Source organism: Saccoglossus kowalevskii, chromosome 19, assembly GCF_978046115.1.
Source record: "Saccoglossus kowalevskii chromosome 19, keSacKowa6.1, whole genome shotgun sequence".
Classification (NCBI taxonomy): domain Eukaryota; kingdom Metazoa; phylum Hemichordata; class Enteropneusta; family Harrimaniidae; genus Saccoglossus; species Saccoglossus kowalevskii.
This window is the reverse complement of record NC_140659.1, coordinates 6,847,539-6,864,382: the sequence shown is the minus strand read 5'-3', so window position 1 is coordinate 6,864,382 and position 16,844 is coordinate 6,847,539. Positions and strand designations below refer to the sequence as shown.

The 16,844-nt window shown below is 35.8% G+C and overlaps 1 protein-coding gene across 2 annotated transcripts in view; it reads left to right on the top strand.

Moving 5' to 3' along the window:
* Positions 1-7,218, top strand: part of LOC100378789 (protein NDNF-like) — a 71,329-nt gene extending 64,111 nt beyond the window's left edge. For both annotated transcript variants that reach the window (XM_006825018.3, XM_085493921.1), the window contains one exon: positions 4,204-7,218. In XM_006825018.3, coding sequence (XP_006825081.1) covers positions 4,204-5,570 — 1,367 coding nt within the window. In that variant the 3' untranslated portion in view covers positions 5,571-7,218. The remainder of the gene's footprint in view (positions 1-4,203) is intronic.
* The last annotated feature ends 9,626 nt before the right edge of the window (positions 7,219-16,844 follow it).

The window sequence follows — 16,844 nt, the reverse complement described above, 5'->3', positions numbered from 1 at the left end:
ACAATCATATTGCCAAGGTTTACCTGATTTTAGCCATGCACCGAGTATGCACGGACTTATTCTTTAAGGTTATCTTGGGCTACAAACTATCATATTTATTTTACATACGGCCCTGAAATCCCAGAACAAAGACATATTGCTGTGACCAGCCAACTGATTGATGGGAAATGTCTGAGGCGATTATCAAAATCAAAGCAATTCCGCTGACATACAGAATATTGAGTGGATATGTACATGTAATATTTATCTTTCGTACGAACGTTGGAAGGTGTCAACGTCTTAATTACGGTTGCTCGAGGAGCGGGTGTCTAGTCTTAATATTGAGATGACATATCATCCATAATCGATCAGCGCAACCATGCGTCTCCTTCAGACCCATAGTCGCCACCTCAAACCGGGAAAGCGACTAAATCTTCATCTAAACTGTGTTTTTTTCTTGAAATACCCATTATCATTTGTAATAACTTCTAATTGGAAGAACCCATGAATGGAATATAATTTAAAAAAAAACTACAAGGCTTCTTATCTTGTGTAATTCTTCACAGTGTCGCATTTCATCTAGAATATGTGTGATTAGACAACAGTTGCCGTGTTTGCAGAAAGCTGTATTAACTCAACTTTTAAGTATCGAATGATACCGATTTGGTGACGTATCCAACCACCCCTCTTTCCACCCACTCGGTTGTATTTCGTCACTCGCTCCTCGCTCTGTGTGCCGCCATGCAAGATCGCACCACACAGATATGAAAAGATAGGAACAATAATATAGATGAGGGCGGGTGTGTGTGTGTGACGTGTAATGAGGGTGAATTTGGAGGGTATATATTTATTGTTAACTTTAGAAAAGCGATTGACGATGAGATGGGAGCACAAACGTAAAAGTGTGCAGGTGATTGGAAGAAAGGTGGAAAAAACGGACGCACTATGAAAACTGAAATAAAACTAAAAGGAAAAAGAGAAACTATATGATAATTCATTGTGGCCTAATTGGTATTCTCACTATGTTTTAATAGAATATCAAAAGCGTTGGTTTGTCATTCTGGGAGTGGCGTAGACTGTACTTCTCCCACACTGTTTGACGAGTGGCGACAGCAGCATTGACACTGTGAGCAGCTAACTCGTGGTTTCGTGCTCGAACCGCAGTTTTAATTGCCGCAACACGACTGTGTGAACGTACCGCATGTTTCAATTACCCGCTGATATATGTGTATCGCCGTTAACGCGGCGGCGGATCTTCGGGGCTGACAACTTAACCAGCGCGTTAGGTTTGCATCAGTCAGTCGGGGCTTTTGATATATATGATACGCATCGAGTTTGGCTGGATCTGAACACTGATATGTAAATCCTAATCATACAGTATATATACGAATTGTTTTATACCATTTAAACATGAATACATATTGCCAAACTAGTCCTAATTAAAATCGCTTATATAATAATGCCGCTTCATATTAATAATTTTTCCAGTCTCCACGGTGTTCGGTTTTCACCGAATTCGTAATCCGACGGTAATTGGGCTGGCCTAGTTACGGTATGACTCTGCATATCGGCTGGGAATATATACTACTCTGTTTGTACAGTCATTAAATCAATGCAATGGTTTGTCTGTTGGTGTGCTTATTTTACTAAAAACCGATCCCTTCAGAGTATAATCAAGCAATTCAATAGTTGACAACAGACACTCTGTAATTCCGATATTGCTACCTATCCGGTTAAGGTGGGTTGGGGGTTGGGCGTTGATGTGGGTGCCGAACTGAAATTGACCCCGATTATCACTGTTTGGCTTCGAACACATTTGGGGTCAAGAGATTATATTCGATTGGATTTTAGCCAATTTTAGTCACATTATGACCCATTTGTACGTTATCAATTCCACCATCTTTTTTATCTGGTTCGTAACTAATCGTGTTATTACATTCCTCCAATTACATATATCGGACACGTCTAATACTGTCCATGATATCAGAAACTCGTATATTGAGTTGCTCGCGACTAACTTGCATGTTAAGTAGCTGATTTGCATATATTGTCTTGGACAACCAATCAAATCAAACTTTATTTTTGAGTGATGACTATTCTAAAGTTATGGTTGGTCATATTAAATCGAGGAGGGATGCAAGGTGGCATATGGAGGTATATTTTGTGATTTTTTTGGTATTTGTTATATTCGAAAGTGCTTATCAACTTCACATCTATTGTGGGTAGATGTCGAATATGCAATATTCCCAGAATATACCTTCCCCTTGTTTGTAATAGTCTAACCCTTATTCATATTCGTTCACTCAAGGCACGTGACAGATCGATACCAATTAGAATGGGGTGTCTGATACTATAAGCACCGAGTGCACCGAGCCGAAAATGGAATGGTCTGAGCGTTATTTGAACAGTGACGCAATAAAGCTTCGTGCCGCTGTCTTTATAGAACATTTATTCTGGAAATCCCAGACGTCTGTTTGATTACATGGGTGTTTGTACGTGACGAGACTAAACAATAACAACCAAAATTGCCATAAATTATGTACATTATTGCGTATCGAATCGCTATCTTTGAAACCACTATGTAGAGGGAACCCAGCAGATGTTCTGAAAATATTTGTTTTTATATAATGATGATAACTTTCATATCAAGGTCACATTATTTTAAAAATTCATTGATATTATTTTTATTGCAGTCAAGGTCACATACGTAATACTACATACTTTGGTAGTATGGTTGTTTCGGCGATCGAGCTTGGGATATTTACGTTTTACATTTCGGGTATTTTTTGAAAAACAAAACAAAACAAAACAATTTTATAATTTTCCGAGATTGATGGCACATATTAGCTTATTGATATTTCACATATTGAGTTCTTGTGAGAGTATGATACTGTTTTTTTCGCTGATTTCCACGTTCTACGGTTGAGAATTTGTAACCCCATGTCGTTGATCGCGACAGCGAAACCAATCGAGCTACAGAACTGCAGCTATGATCGCGATAAACCTAATTGTACGCTCTAGGATATATTTCATGGACTCCGACTACGAATACCCAGGGGCATGTCACTGTTGCTTCTAAAACTATTGTCAGTAAGCATTACGAATATGATGCACTATGAGCAGTAAAAAAATATTGCAAAACATCACTGTCGAACCGACACGGCACATGCCCTGGCAAAATTGTATCAACACGACACAACCTGCAACGTAGATATCGTTACAATTTCCTCCCAGGCACTGCCAGATCAGACACTCGTTTGAGTCTACTGCCCTCATCTGTTGACTCCCAGAACGCCACACACAGAACAATGAAGGTTCACGTACAACATCAAACGCGGTGCTATTTATAGAAAACCAGTGAGGCTATCGACTGATGATATTCTGGCCGCCGACCAAGAAAAAAAGGGTCAATGTCTTCAGCAACGTAAAAAGGCGGATATTGACCTTCGAAAAATGACAGATAATTGATGCGTAGTCTTATCGCGGATTATTGAGTTATCTACCCAGAACATAAAAAAAATGTAATTTATCTCGGCTGTTTGGAATTCTGTTCACAACGCGCCGCTATGGTCAACTGAATATGAACTCTGTCACAATTTGCAGTGACGAGATCCACCGGGGAATAAGTTGACCTGCAGTATAATGTAATGTATTAGACAAGAAGCTTTAGATACTCACTTCGAAATCCAATGAGATGATGGACGCGTCAGTCACACATACTAAACCGTAGAATAAAACTTATTAGCAAAATACTAACGAACACACTTTGAAACACACTATTACAATTATTATTAATTATTATGTTGTAGATTAAACAATACTTAGCAATCTTAATCACCCCCTTTGCAATGTGACCGAATTAAATGCCGAACTAATTGCATTAGGCAGATTGCTAGCAAATAAAACAAATAATAAACGAAAACAAAAATGATTCACTCATACGAAAAAACAATAAATAAAAAACAAAAGCAAACAAACAAAAAACCAAAACAAAATGTATTCCACCTGTTTCGTAACTTGGATTATATACCCAACGAAAATTAACATGTAGGATGCATAAAGCAGACACAAGGTGGCGCTCTTTCATGTATTTTGCAAAACGTGGGAAGGATTATTACCGAGTTGTGGCGCTGTTCCCCAGATCATATTATCGGGTACATCGCATAATATCATAATTTTTAATTTATTTATTAATTGATTTTTATTTTTCTGTTTGTTTGTCAGGAGATGATATAGCTGAGGAGTTCGAAGAACAGATGCCCAATTTAAGGACAGATTCCCCAAATCTAATTTTAAAAAGTTATATTGGGTTCAAGCGAGAAACGTATCTTGTGCACGATTCTCCGGCTGGAGAATTTATGCTTCAAATTCGGTCACCAGAAACAGATACCAATGTGTATATATATGCCACGACATCACCTGATTCCGATCGACCCTACCCTGAACTTCCCACGGACCCCAGGTTGGACGTGGCATCGGTTAACCGAGATAGTGTAACGCTTGGATGGAAGGCTTCGCCGACGAACGCTTTGCATCAGGAACCCATAAAGTATTGCGTAACTGCCAACACCAAGACACACTTTGATTCGCTGTGCGGGTTCCAGAGTTTTTACGGACTTGAACCACCACCCGCGCTTCCACCTAACTTCGGGTTTGGGTTTGAATTTGAGATGGAAATCATACAGCGCCATCGCGAAATCGAACGGAGGTACAGACAAAAATCGAGAGAGATACGGAAGCATGATTACCATATAGAATGTGTAGGTACGAAGACGCAGCACACATTCTTGAATCTACTTCCGAGTAAACAGTATTACTTCGACTTATTTGTCGTGAATAGAGTCAATAACTACAGCAGCACGTACGTTGGAGTTAGCTTGAAAACAAAGAAAAGGAATCAACACAAAATCATAGACATGAAAGACGGGAAGCTTGTCACAACCTCTGTGAAAAAGTCCAATTCGCCGAAGTCTTTTCGATATCGCGTCTTTGAGCACACCGACCACTTGTTGTTCACCGTTCATCCGTGTTCGGCGCAAGTTCATGCAGAAATTTGGAAGGACGACGAGATGGTGCAGGGTATGGACATTGCGGATTTGAGTAACATAACGTTCAACGACGTGACACCTGGAGAATACTTTGTGAAATTATCCAACTCTAGGAGGCGCCCCACATCAGTTAAAGTATTAGCTACCAGGCGACTTTCGAAGTACCCCTACCCGGTCATGCCAGACGACACGCGAATAATAGAATTTGAGAGGGGACGCAAATGTGATTCTGTTACTCTGGCTTGGCTGGCTACCAAGGGAAAGGCACTGTACTGCTTATACAAGCGAGAGATTAAGCAAGAGACCAGACGTTCTTCGAATACGAATACTTGCCATGGTCCCGAGCTGCGGAAAAAGACTGAAAAAATGTTTTGCCGCCATAATAACGATAGAAACTCCAATGGCAAAACTGCTCCTATGTCAGAAATGGTGAGCGGACTGTCACCCGGCACGACATACAGGTTTGATGTGTATGTGGATAGCTATGGATCAGAGACCCTTCCTTACGACAGTATCTGGGTCACTACGAAAGACCAGTGCTAAACAATGCTTTTTGTTTACATAATTATTTCTGATGGATAAGTGCTTTAAACATATTTGTACAAATATGGTTGAATTTACATTTTGCTTCATGGAGTAGGACAGAAAACTACAAATGACAGGCAACAAAGGTCTATGATGTTTACCGAGATCTGCATTCCAGCTGTCATTGCTACTCAGCTGTCTTCTGTGAAAAGTGTTGACAATTCCAATTCAAAATGGCGCCATTTCATTGGACTGTTTTTTTTCAGAACGATCTGATTTTCTCTTACTCTCGAATCATCCTAGCTCAATGCGCGTCACTTCGCTCCAAGTGTATTGTAATAACTTGTATGTGATGCTTACCTATTATTACGGAAACTGAAGAACTACAAACATTCGTCTTGTTTTGAAAACTATTCGTTTGTGTTACGTTCACACAAACATCAGAGAAAGTAAGAGAGAATAAACATTATAAATGTGACCTCCCTAAACTGAACACCTAGATATCAATAGGGAATTTTGTTGTAATTAGCAAATACACCACCAGAGTTTGTGAAAACAATAACAAACTGTAGGTGGCGCCATTGCGCGGGTGCATCGCGAGAGCGTTTACTGCTCTCAATGAAGCTGTGCTTCTTATGATCCGATGATTAGAAAGAACACTGAACCTACGTAATCCAACCGGATATGGAAAATGTGCGGTTGCAAAATAAGAAGTAAGCAATTACTGGATGATAGAATGATTCATGTTGCGGGGCGATTGAATAGCGCCGTATGCGGTGCAATTGGCGAAATAGGGAAACTGCCAGACACGAACTGCTTAATTGTCGAATACAGTAGAGTGGTCGTCCAAACATTTGCAAATTTATAACCCCCTCCAAATTAAGATTTCATGTTTTAAAGAAGATGTACATATATATCAATGACGTCATTTAATCACGTGACCTAACTCAGCAAAGATTATGTAATTGCCACGCTGAATGCCCGCTTTGCTATGTTGGGCAGCTGGTCTCAAAATATTTCACTGTCATTGTAAACTTGGCAGTACTTTATTTATTAATTATTAAGTCTATTTAACCGCGATAGATATGGACTGCACCAGAGCTTAGTAAATCCCAGCGTTACCTTCAAAAAATGAACCTTTTGGCCCGCCATCTTGGCGACCTTCAACCCCGGAAGAGTATTCTCCTTCATTGTATTTATTATGAGTGATTATGTCGTTATACTACATCTATGTGTTAAGAAGTGCGTCTAGAGAATGACCTCAACATTTCGCTACCAAGTAACTATGTCAAAAATGTCATTACTATTTTACGCCAGTATAAAGACAGTTGTAATACAGTATGCAGAGTGTAATTATTAAGTTCGTTTTGGTAACTTTGGCCCAAGTTGAATTCTTTATCCGAATCTAATATACACTCGCTTGAACGAATTGTAGCGTTGTATTGTCGAATTGTTTTTTTCCACATAAAAAAGAATTTCAAGAACGTTCATGTATGTTAATCACGATGTAAAATATTCCGATATAATGAATGCACTTTGTAGAGAGGTGATTCTTATTTATAACATAGGTTGTTCGAGTATACCGAACCACCATTGTATACAATGTGACTTTTCGTTTTAGTGGATTATTATCTAAAATACAACCAACTAGTCGGTAATCCAGTAACCTATCATGTCTGTGTTTTTTTTTTATGTCACGCGTGTTGTATGCAGAGAGATACCCCTGGCGCTTACACCGTGATAATGTGTGTTGGCTTGCGCTTGAATAAGAATGTGTAGACCCAACGTGCTTGGTTCGATTCGGTGAATTCCATCCCGAAGGGCGAAGCCATAAGAAGCGCGTTACGAAAGGAGAAGACACTTATTCAGAACCGTCGTGTTTAAAAATACAAATTAAATATTTACCGCAAACAAAAACGACACCACTGTGATATAACATCACTCAATTTTATTGATGTTGTACTTATCTCATTTCGTGACGTAAAACAATTGAATAAAACGCCATATTGGTAAGATCAGCATCGCAGTGATTGGCCAATGAAATTGATGCTAGCCAAAGTCAGCATTGTTGGCCAATGAAGTTGGAGCTAGCCAAAGTCAGCTTTGTTGGCCAATGAAGTTGTATCTAGCCAAAGTCAGCTTTGTTGGCCAATGAAGTTGGAGCTAGCCAAAGTCAGCTTTGTTGGCCAATGAAGTTGTATCTAGCCAAAGTCAGCTTTGTTGGCCAATGAAGTTGGAGCTAGCCAAAGTCAGCTTTGTTGGCCAATGAAGTTGGAGCTAGCCAAAGTCAGCTTTGTTGGACGTGTCGCTGGGTCTTAAATGTGGCATTTAGTCGGGTTTCATTATGCTAAAAAATTAAGCCTTTGACGGGATGTGCCAAGCCTTACATCAATACATAGATTAATTCTTTATCGCAGTGATCATTGGAGTAGATTTTTGATGGTAAATATTTTATTTTTAATTTCAAACGAACCTTCTCATGTCTTCCCTTCTCGTAACTTTATTATTCGCTTCACTTCGTTCCATTATTACACGTTGGTAATCTCCTGTGTGTGTATTTATCTGCGAGCATGTCTTTCCTTCTATTTTATCGAGACAGCGTCGTTTATCGAGAATCGGTGTACGGGAAAATGTCATGCGAGCTGGCGAAGCTGGTATTGCCTGATGGTGGTCGGGGTAGGGTGGGTGTAAAGTTAGGACGTGTATGCGTCACTCATACATTTAGGGCGATATAATTAACCCCGTCACGTTAGGCTGCGTGCACATTTGTTTCTCTTAAGAACCCAACTTGTAAATGGGAACACATTAAAAGACAATAATTGTTCCACTGAATTGCAAAAGACGTCGTTTCAGTATAAGGTGATATTTTTGACTCCCATGTGCAAAGCACAAAATGGGAGTCTTGGCGGTTAGTGTGTCTGTATGGGTGTGTGTGTGTGTGTGTGTGTGTGTGTGGGTGTGTGTGTGCGTGTGCGTGTGCGTGTGTGTGTGTGTGTGTGTGTGTGTGTCCGTCTGTTCCACTGATATCTCAAGAACCATACATCAGTTTTTGATGAAACTTGGTGCATAGATGCTCTGAGCTAATGCGCAGATTTGATTAGGTTTTGGTAAAATTTCATGCATAATAATTACCTAATTTGCATGATAATAAGCTAATTTTTAGCTGTTCCATTGATATCTAAACAACCACTCATTGGATTTTGATGAAACTTGGTACATGGATGCTCTGAACTAATGCTTGGTTTTGATTAGTTTTGGGTAAAAATTACCTAATTACTAATTACCTAATTTGCATAATGATTAGTCAATTTTCGATTTTTCCACTGATATCTCAAGTACTAATCATCACATTTCAATGAAACTTGGTACATAGATGTCATATGACACTGCACAGACCTGATAGTTTTTAAGGTGATGTCAGTGCATATTAATTACCTAATTTGCATAATTAATTAATTTTCAGCTTTTGATGTTTCAGGTAGTAAGCATTACATTTCAATGAAACTTGGTACATAGATACTCAAGGACTATGCAGAGATTAATTGTTGTGGGATAAATATTTGTGCATATTAATTACCTAATTTGCATAATTAATTAATTTTCAGCTTTTGATGTTTCAAGTAGTAAGCATTACATTTCAATGAAACTTGGTACATAGATACTCAAGAACTATGCAGAGATTGATTGTTTTGGGATAAGTATTTGTGCATATTAATTACCTAATTTGCATAATTAATTAATTTTCAGCTTTTGATGTTTCAAGTTGTAAGCATTACATTTCACTGAAACTTGGTAAATAGATACTCAAGGACTATGCAGACATTGATTGTTTTGGGATAAATATTTGTGCATATTAATTACCTAATTTGCATAATTAATTAATTTTCAGCTTTTGATGTTTCAAGTAGTAAGCATTACATTTCAATGAAACATGGTACATAGATACTCAAGGACTATGCAGAGATTGATTGTTTTGGGACAAATATTTGTGCATATTAATTACCTAATTTGCATAATTAGTTAATTTTCAGCTTTTCCACAGATATCTCAAGTACTAATTATCACATTGCAATGAAACTTGGTACATAGATCCTTTAGGACTATCAAGAGACCTGATTAGTTTTAGGGTAAATAATTGTGTATATTAATTACCTAATTTGCATAATTAATTAATTTTCACACTGATTTCTCAAGTACTAATCATCACATTTCAATGAAACTTTGTATATGGATGCTGTAGGACAATAGACAATTGTGGGTTAAAATCTGTACATATTAATTACTAATTTACATAATTAACCACTTTTAAGCTATCACACTGATATCTAAAGTACTAATTATTCCATTTCAATGAAACTCAGTGCAAAGATGCTCTAGGACAAACCTGATTAGTTTGGGGTTAACATCTGTTTATATTAATTCCCTAATAAGCATATTAATTTATAATTTTTTTTGGTTCCAATCACATTTCAATACAACTTGGTACATAGATGGTCTGTTACATTGCGCAGACCTCATTAGTTTTCCATTAAAATCTGTTCATATTAATTTTCTGATTTGCATTATTAGTTTTCGGCTTTTCCATCACTATCACTATCTCTGATAAGTAATTTTGAATTATATTTAATGTGTCTCCAATACTCTCAGCACATGGGAGTTCTTTCTAAGCTTTCTTTGATATCCGATTACATTATATAATCAACTGTCTCGTTCATAGCCAGTCATACAATAATAACTAAAATCGTCCTCAGAATATATCTATCACATCACTCCATGGAAGGTAAATATTTGATTAGAAACAGTGAAATTTGAAAATGATTTTATTAATTTGCAGAATTTGTTTGAATGAGAGACGGCGACCCTAACATGAACAAACTTTGAACGAGCCTACTGACGTTGGTTGCGCAGTCGATTAGAATATCACATACATCATACACCCAGACAAGTCATGCTATACGGCTAGTGCAGAATTACATACATAAAACAAACAAAAAATCACATCTTGGTATTTGACCAAGTATTTGTAATTAATCGACTTTGAAATGAAATAGCAAAGGCATAGACCTACATGAACTAAATGTGTGTCAGCAGGTCTGAAGAGCAGAAACGATTAAACATTTAACCAAATAACTTGAACGTGAGCAGGTTGTGCAATTTTATTGTTGTTTAGTCCAACTAAAATAAACAATTTGAGAGTTTCAAGTTTTTGATCCACTGTAATCAAAGATAACAAAGGGGAGATGAAATATGTGATTGTCCATCCAGCGTTTTGTGACGTTCTTACGAACAACTTCTTCTTGAAGAGCACCAGCCTGATAGCATGGAAAGTTACTATATAGATACGTTCAGTGGATCTTTACCAGGATCGTTTATCTGGGGAAACTATATATTCTCGATTTTCTATATTTTTTGCAAATATTTCTGTCTTTCTTGCTGACTTCTTCTTGAAAAGCACCAGCCTGACTACATGGATGAAATGTGGTGGTTCAGCCATGGAGGTAAAAAAGAAGATTCATTGTTTAGTGAATCGTTACGCTCACATTTTTGTTTTAGTTACAAAATGTTTCTACAATCAATGTAAAAACAATACCATATAAAAACCAACTCATCGGTCATTACAAATAAGATTGATCGTTATTACAAATAGGGTTTGGATTAGAAATACGGTTAATATTGGTATACCAATAGGGTTGTTTTGAAAAATAGAACTGGTATTACGAATAAGATTGGTCGATATTACAAATAGAACGGATGGAAGAATTGTTCGAGTTACGGACATCGAGTTACGAACATCGAGTTACTAAAATGACCACGCCCATATTTTAGTAACCACGCCCAAATTGTAACTCGATGTTCAATCAACAGTTAACTTAATTAACGGTTAACAGTTATTTAAACTTCGCGTTATTAACTAGAATTTTAATTACCAGTTATGATAACTTCGATTATATTAAATTTACAATGAACCGCTATATGATAAAAGAGAGTTGGAGATGATGAAAATATGGAATGACGCCGATGAAGAAGTATCACGACTCCGGCCTCTGTTTCGGTCTGTGGTGGTTTTCAGGCTCCAGCAAGATGTCGACAAGAAGTTGTAAAGATGTACAGGTGAGCGCAGGGAATTGAATTCAATAAACTATTATTGATAATCGGAGGTGGCGGCTCGAAATTTTGATTTTTATCTTTCAAATAAAAGTAATTACATAATTCCTTGAATATATCTCTTTATTTAATTTGATATGTGAATAGAAATCATATTGGCAGATTAGCCTTTTCGAACTAATTCTCAATTTGTTTCTTTTTGCCTGCATATGAAAACTAGAATTACCATCATGTGTAAACATATCATTTTCGTTTGTTATCCAGGTCAGAAAATTAGTTGATTTACATGTTTGTGATTTTGTCATTTGATACGCTATATTGATGTGTGTAAACATTTTCAAGTCTATTGCTACATTATATCAAATTATCTAGTTTATAAAATAACACTTTCCAACTTTAGAGGTATATTCGAGTGTAAGCATTCAAGCATTTCGTATAAGTATCTTGTGTAATTTGTTTTAGAGCCTCAGCTTTAAACTTAATGTATAAAACATAATAGAATGTTTTTGTATTATCAGAGATTGTAATATCGTTTAACTTATGTTAAATTATTGTTAATAAAGACAGACAATTTTGTTAAGGATGTGATTCAGATGCAATTTTGGTTTTAAAAAACACATTGCAGTTTGAGTTAAATGTACTTGTCTTATGTATTTAGTTTTATTTTGATAACAACAACACAATATAATAATACCAAAGTCAAATGTCTACAAATTATACTCATTCTCGCCCATATTATGTATTTAATCCTATACAGAACTTGTTAGTAAATGAAAGATAGTTATTTTTATTCATGATTGTTGAAAATGTAATAGCCAATACTGTTATCTTTATTGTAAATAAAGTTTTGATTATTATTATTATGTACTGAAATTGGTATATAATATATAATAGTATATATAATAGAAAATGTGTTGGATCTTTATTACCAGAAAAGGCCATCGGTCCTCCAAAAGGTTAGTACATATCACAAGAGTATTCTTTTTTCCCAGTTACAATAATACTTCAGTGGCAACCCTTCTAAACTTAAACGCCTGGTACACAAAAGCTGCAACACGTTGTAAAAGTGATTAATTTGGGGTTGTATCTTTCGGCGGAGTAGAATAAAAATGTGGTATATAACGGTTTCTGATTTCATGGTAAAAACTACATACTAGTAAAAAATGGAATTTGTTTTCAAGTATATTACGATCACAAAATTCACATAGGCGCTGGTTACTCTCAAGAGTACTCCGCTTTCTCTCTATTCTTAGGCAATGTGATGAGCAACGCAAACGCGCTAAAGGTTGTATATGGGTATGGACTTTAACAGAAAATAAATATCTTTCCGATTAAAGGGTAGATTTAAAGAGACAATATGTATCAAGTTTGTATAACAAGCAGATACCTGCCCGTCACTCTTAAGTTAAAAGAACAATAACCCTTGTCACAGAAGTATTAATACATTCATTTACATTGCTGACTTCCTGTGCAAACTAAACCTAAGTCATAATGCAAGTAAAAAGTAAACTTTTAAGATCATAAATTCAAGTATGTCTCGTCCTATTACCTGACTGTTCAATATTGTATAGCAAATTGTATCATTTTTTGGATAACTAGTATTGGCCATACATATTAATTTCGTTCAACACTTAATGAAACGTTTTGCAGTATGCAGACAAATGGGGGAATCTTCCACATTCTCCAAGCACGCTGTTGTTGGTACTTGTACCAACCAACACCAAGAAATGTAAGTGGTCGTGTTTTTGAAAACCCCAAATTTCAGCACCATAAGTCAAAATAGGGAGGATTTTGGTGTCGAAAATTTTAAAATAAACATCGTATGGGAGTGGTTTTAACAGTGATAAAAATCGAAAAGTATACAGAAGGATTTTTCTGGCTTGCTGTGCCAATAATTTGGTTGCCATGAACCATTGGAGTCTACACGAAAACAGAATGCCAAAATATAATACGACACAGTTTCAAACACTTCGCTCCGGTACGTTGCCGTAACTCGAAGTTAACTGGTAATTTCAATTCTAGTTAATAACTCGAAGTTTAAATAACTGTTAATTAAGTTCGAGTTTGACAGTTAAACAAAACAAAAAATATATGTTGCCCGTAACTCGAAGTTTGGTTATCTGTTATTTAAAGTTCGAGTTACTGAATGTGGACGTTCAACAAAAAACAAAATGTATGTTTCCCGTAACTCGAAGTTCTGTTAACTGTTAATTGAACATCAAGTTACAAGTTGGGTGTGGTTTCACAAAAGTGGGCGTGGCTTCAAAAATATAGGCGATGTTTTCGTAAGTCGATGTTCGTAACTCGAACAAATCCACATCTCATTGTTAGTACAAACAGGGTTGATCGTTATTACAAATAGGGTTGATCGTTATTACAAATAGGGTTGATCGATATTACAAATAGGGTTGATCGTTATTACAAATAGGGTTGATCGATATTACAAATAGGGTTGATCGTTATTACAAATAGGGTTGATCGTTATTACAAATAGGGTTGATCGTTATTACAAATAGGGTTGATCGATATTACAAATTGGGTTGGTCGATATTACAAATAGGGTTGATCGTTATTACAAATAGGGTTGATCGATATTACAAATAGGGTTGATCGTTATTACAAATAGGGTTGATCGATATTACAAATAGGGTTGATCGATATTACAAATAGGGTTGATCGTTATTACAAATAGGGTTGATCATTATTACAAATAGGGTTGATCGATATTACAAATAGGGTTGATCGTTATTACAAATAGGGTTGATCGATATTACAAATAGGGTTGATCGATATTACAAATAGGGTTGATCGATATTACAAATAGGGTTGATCGTTATTACAAATAGGGTTGATCGATATTACAAATAGGGTTGATCGATATTACAAATAGGGTTGATCAATATTACAAATAGAACGGATCGTTATTACAAATAGGGTTGACCATTATTACAAATACCGTTGATATTACAAATAATAGTAATACAATGTCATTTAACATAACAGGTCGGGCTAGTTATTAAAAATCTGAACCCTGGATGGAGTACTAGGAACACGTTTGTTTCTTCTTGGTGCCTTCTCATCGCCAACTACAACAAATAGCACAATCTGGAAAAAGTATTTGCTGTATTCTTGACATGATAACCAAGACAACACTGTTTTATTATATAATCTAAGAACGGAAAGGATATACAGACTAAATCTATCAAATAGTTGAAGATATGGACAACATTTAAAATGAGAAGAAATAAATTCCATTAAATTGGACATAAATCTTCATGAAACTTCTGCTGTATTGTGTGATTTTCATTTTGTGTCACTGAACACGAAAAACAATACCACCCTTTAAAGTCCTAGCTAGTAATATTAATGTAGAATATGCACAGTAATTATTCTTTTCAAGTTCAAAACTAGAATCAGCCATCATAAAATGTAATTGGGAAAACAATATCTAATTTCCTTTGTGTACTTATTGATTGATTGATATAAACTAAAACTTAACTTCAAAATATACAGAACTATTGGAAAACAATTAGAACGTTAAGTTAAGTTGTCAATTGTTAATTGACTCATTACTAAATAAACTCATTACTAAATTCTGGTCGCCATAGATGAAAAAATGATAGTTAATGTAGTTATCACATCTGAGTTCCGAATCATCATCTAAAGGTTTCTGTATAAAACGTGATGTCTACATCAGACAAGTGACATTGATAACACTTGATATAAAAATGTTGTTTAACCATAAGATTACTGTGGAATTAAACCCCATGGATAGGAAAGAGTGGGATATTGCTGCAAATATAACACACTTTTTATGACCACTGAGCTAAGTCATCACTAAAATGCGCAATCTACGCCTGTTCGCAAATTTGACGTTCGGGTTTGAAAATCGTGGAGCAATTCATAACGAATTTGAATTCAGATCGATTATGCACAGAAACAAAATACATGTAAATCGAACTACTATTGGGATCAATGATTCAAAAATATTTCAAATATCTGTTAATAAATAATAAATACAATTTTCATCTCTTAATACGTAAATTCACACTAGAAACACTACCCCATTATATTAGGGAAGGTGTTTCAATAGAAATAATAATAATAATAATAATAATAATAATAATAATAATAATAATAATAATAATAATAATAATAATAATAATAATAACAAAACTCAACACTCGACGGCGCTAATACCCATCGATGTATAAATCTTATTGTTAAATGGTGATGGCGCTGTTGTCTCAAAAAATATATTTTCAAATAATTTACTGTTAAACAGATACCTAACATTGTTCATGAATTCAAACTACATTACTCTTCAAAGGTTAGGCTTTGGCACAATTCTGAAAATTCGTCAAACATCATTTCAAATGGCGTATCTTTGAAAAACACCACTCGAATCACAATTAGCAATCACTCATGCAGATAATCGCCATACTCTAGACTTAGTTCTGTCTCAAACAGTGCGACGTTCCTTCGATTCAAATCTCAGTTGTCAAAACCATTTGCGTCACTTTTGCGATATTACTTTTAGTGTCAAAGACTGCCCTCTTTACGTCTCAAGTCTCCTCGTCCAACCCCAAAAGTTAAATCCCATGCCATAATCTATAAATCGCTCACGACCCTATACAAGTAAATATAATTAAATCTGACAATACATGACAATGATGAAATCCAAGAAATACAACATTCTTTCTAAAATAAGAATATTTCCAGAAGGATTTCAAACATAAAAAATAAAATGAAAAATAAAAAGGAATTCATGGACATCACCTCCAGTGGTACTAATATTTTAGATGCCAGACGGGGCATCAGTAAATAACATAAACAATTTTAGGACTACATGGCAAGAAAAATAACATAATCAAGGCAACTCAACTATGGATTGTGCCTGAATTACGTTCTGAAAATTAATTGACTGTAGAATATTCTAACTCTAATACTTTAACTCGAACAACAATTGGTCAAATCGATTTACATAGCTAGGCAAATAAATCTGCAATGTTATATAGACAAAAGCTGGTCACGTCTTTCGGACAGTTAACATTCGTTTATGTATCACCAATTTCGTTTCCTCACTTATGAGTAACCTATCCATATTTTACGGGGCAAAAACTAAAATATTGCAATGTGGATTCGAATGGTCGCTTCAGAAAAAAACAAAACAACACTGAACACTAC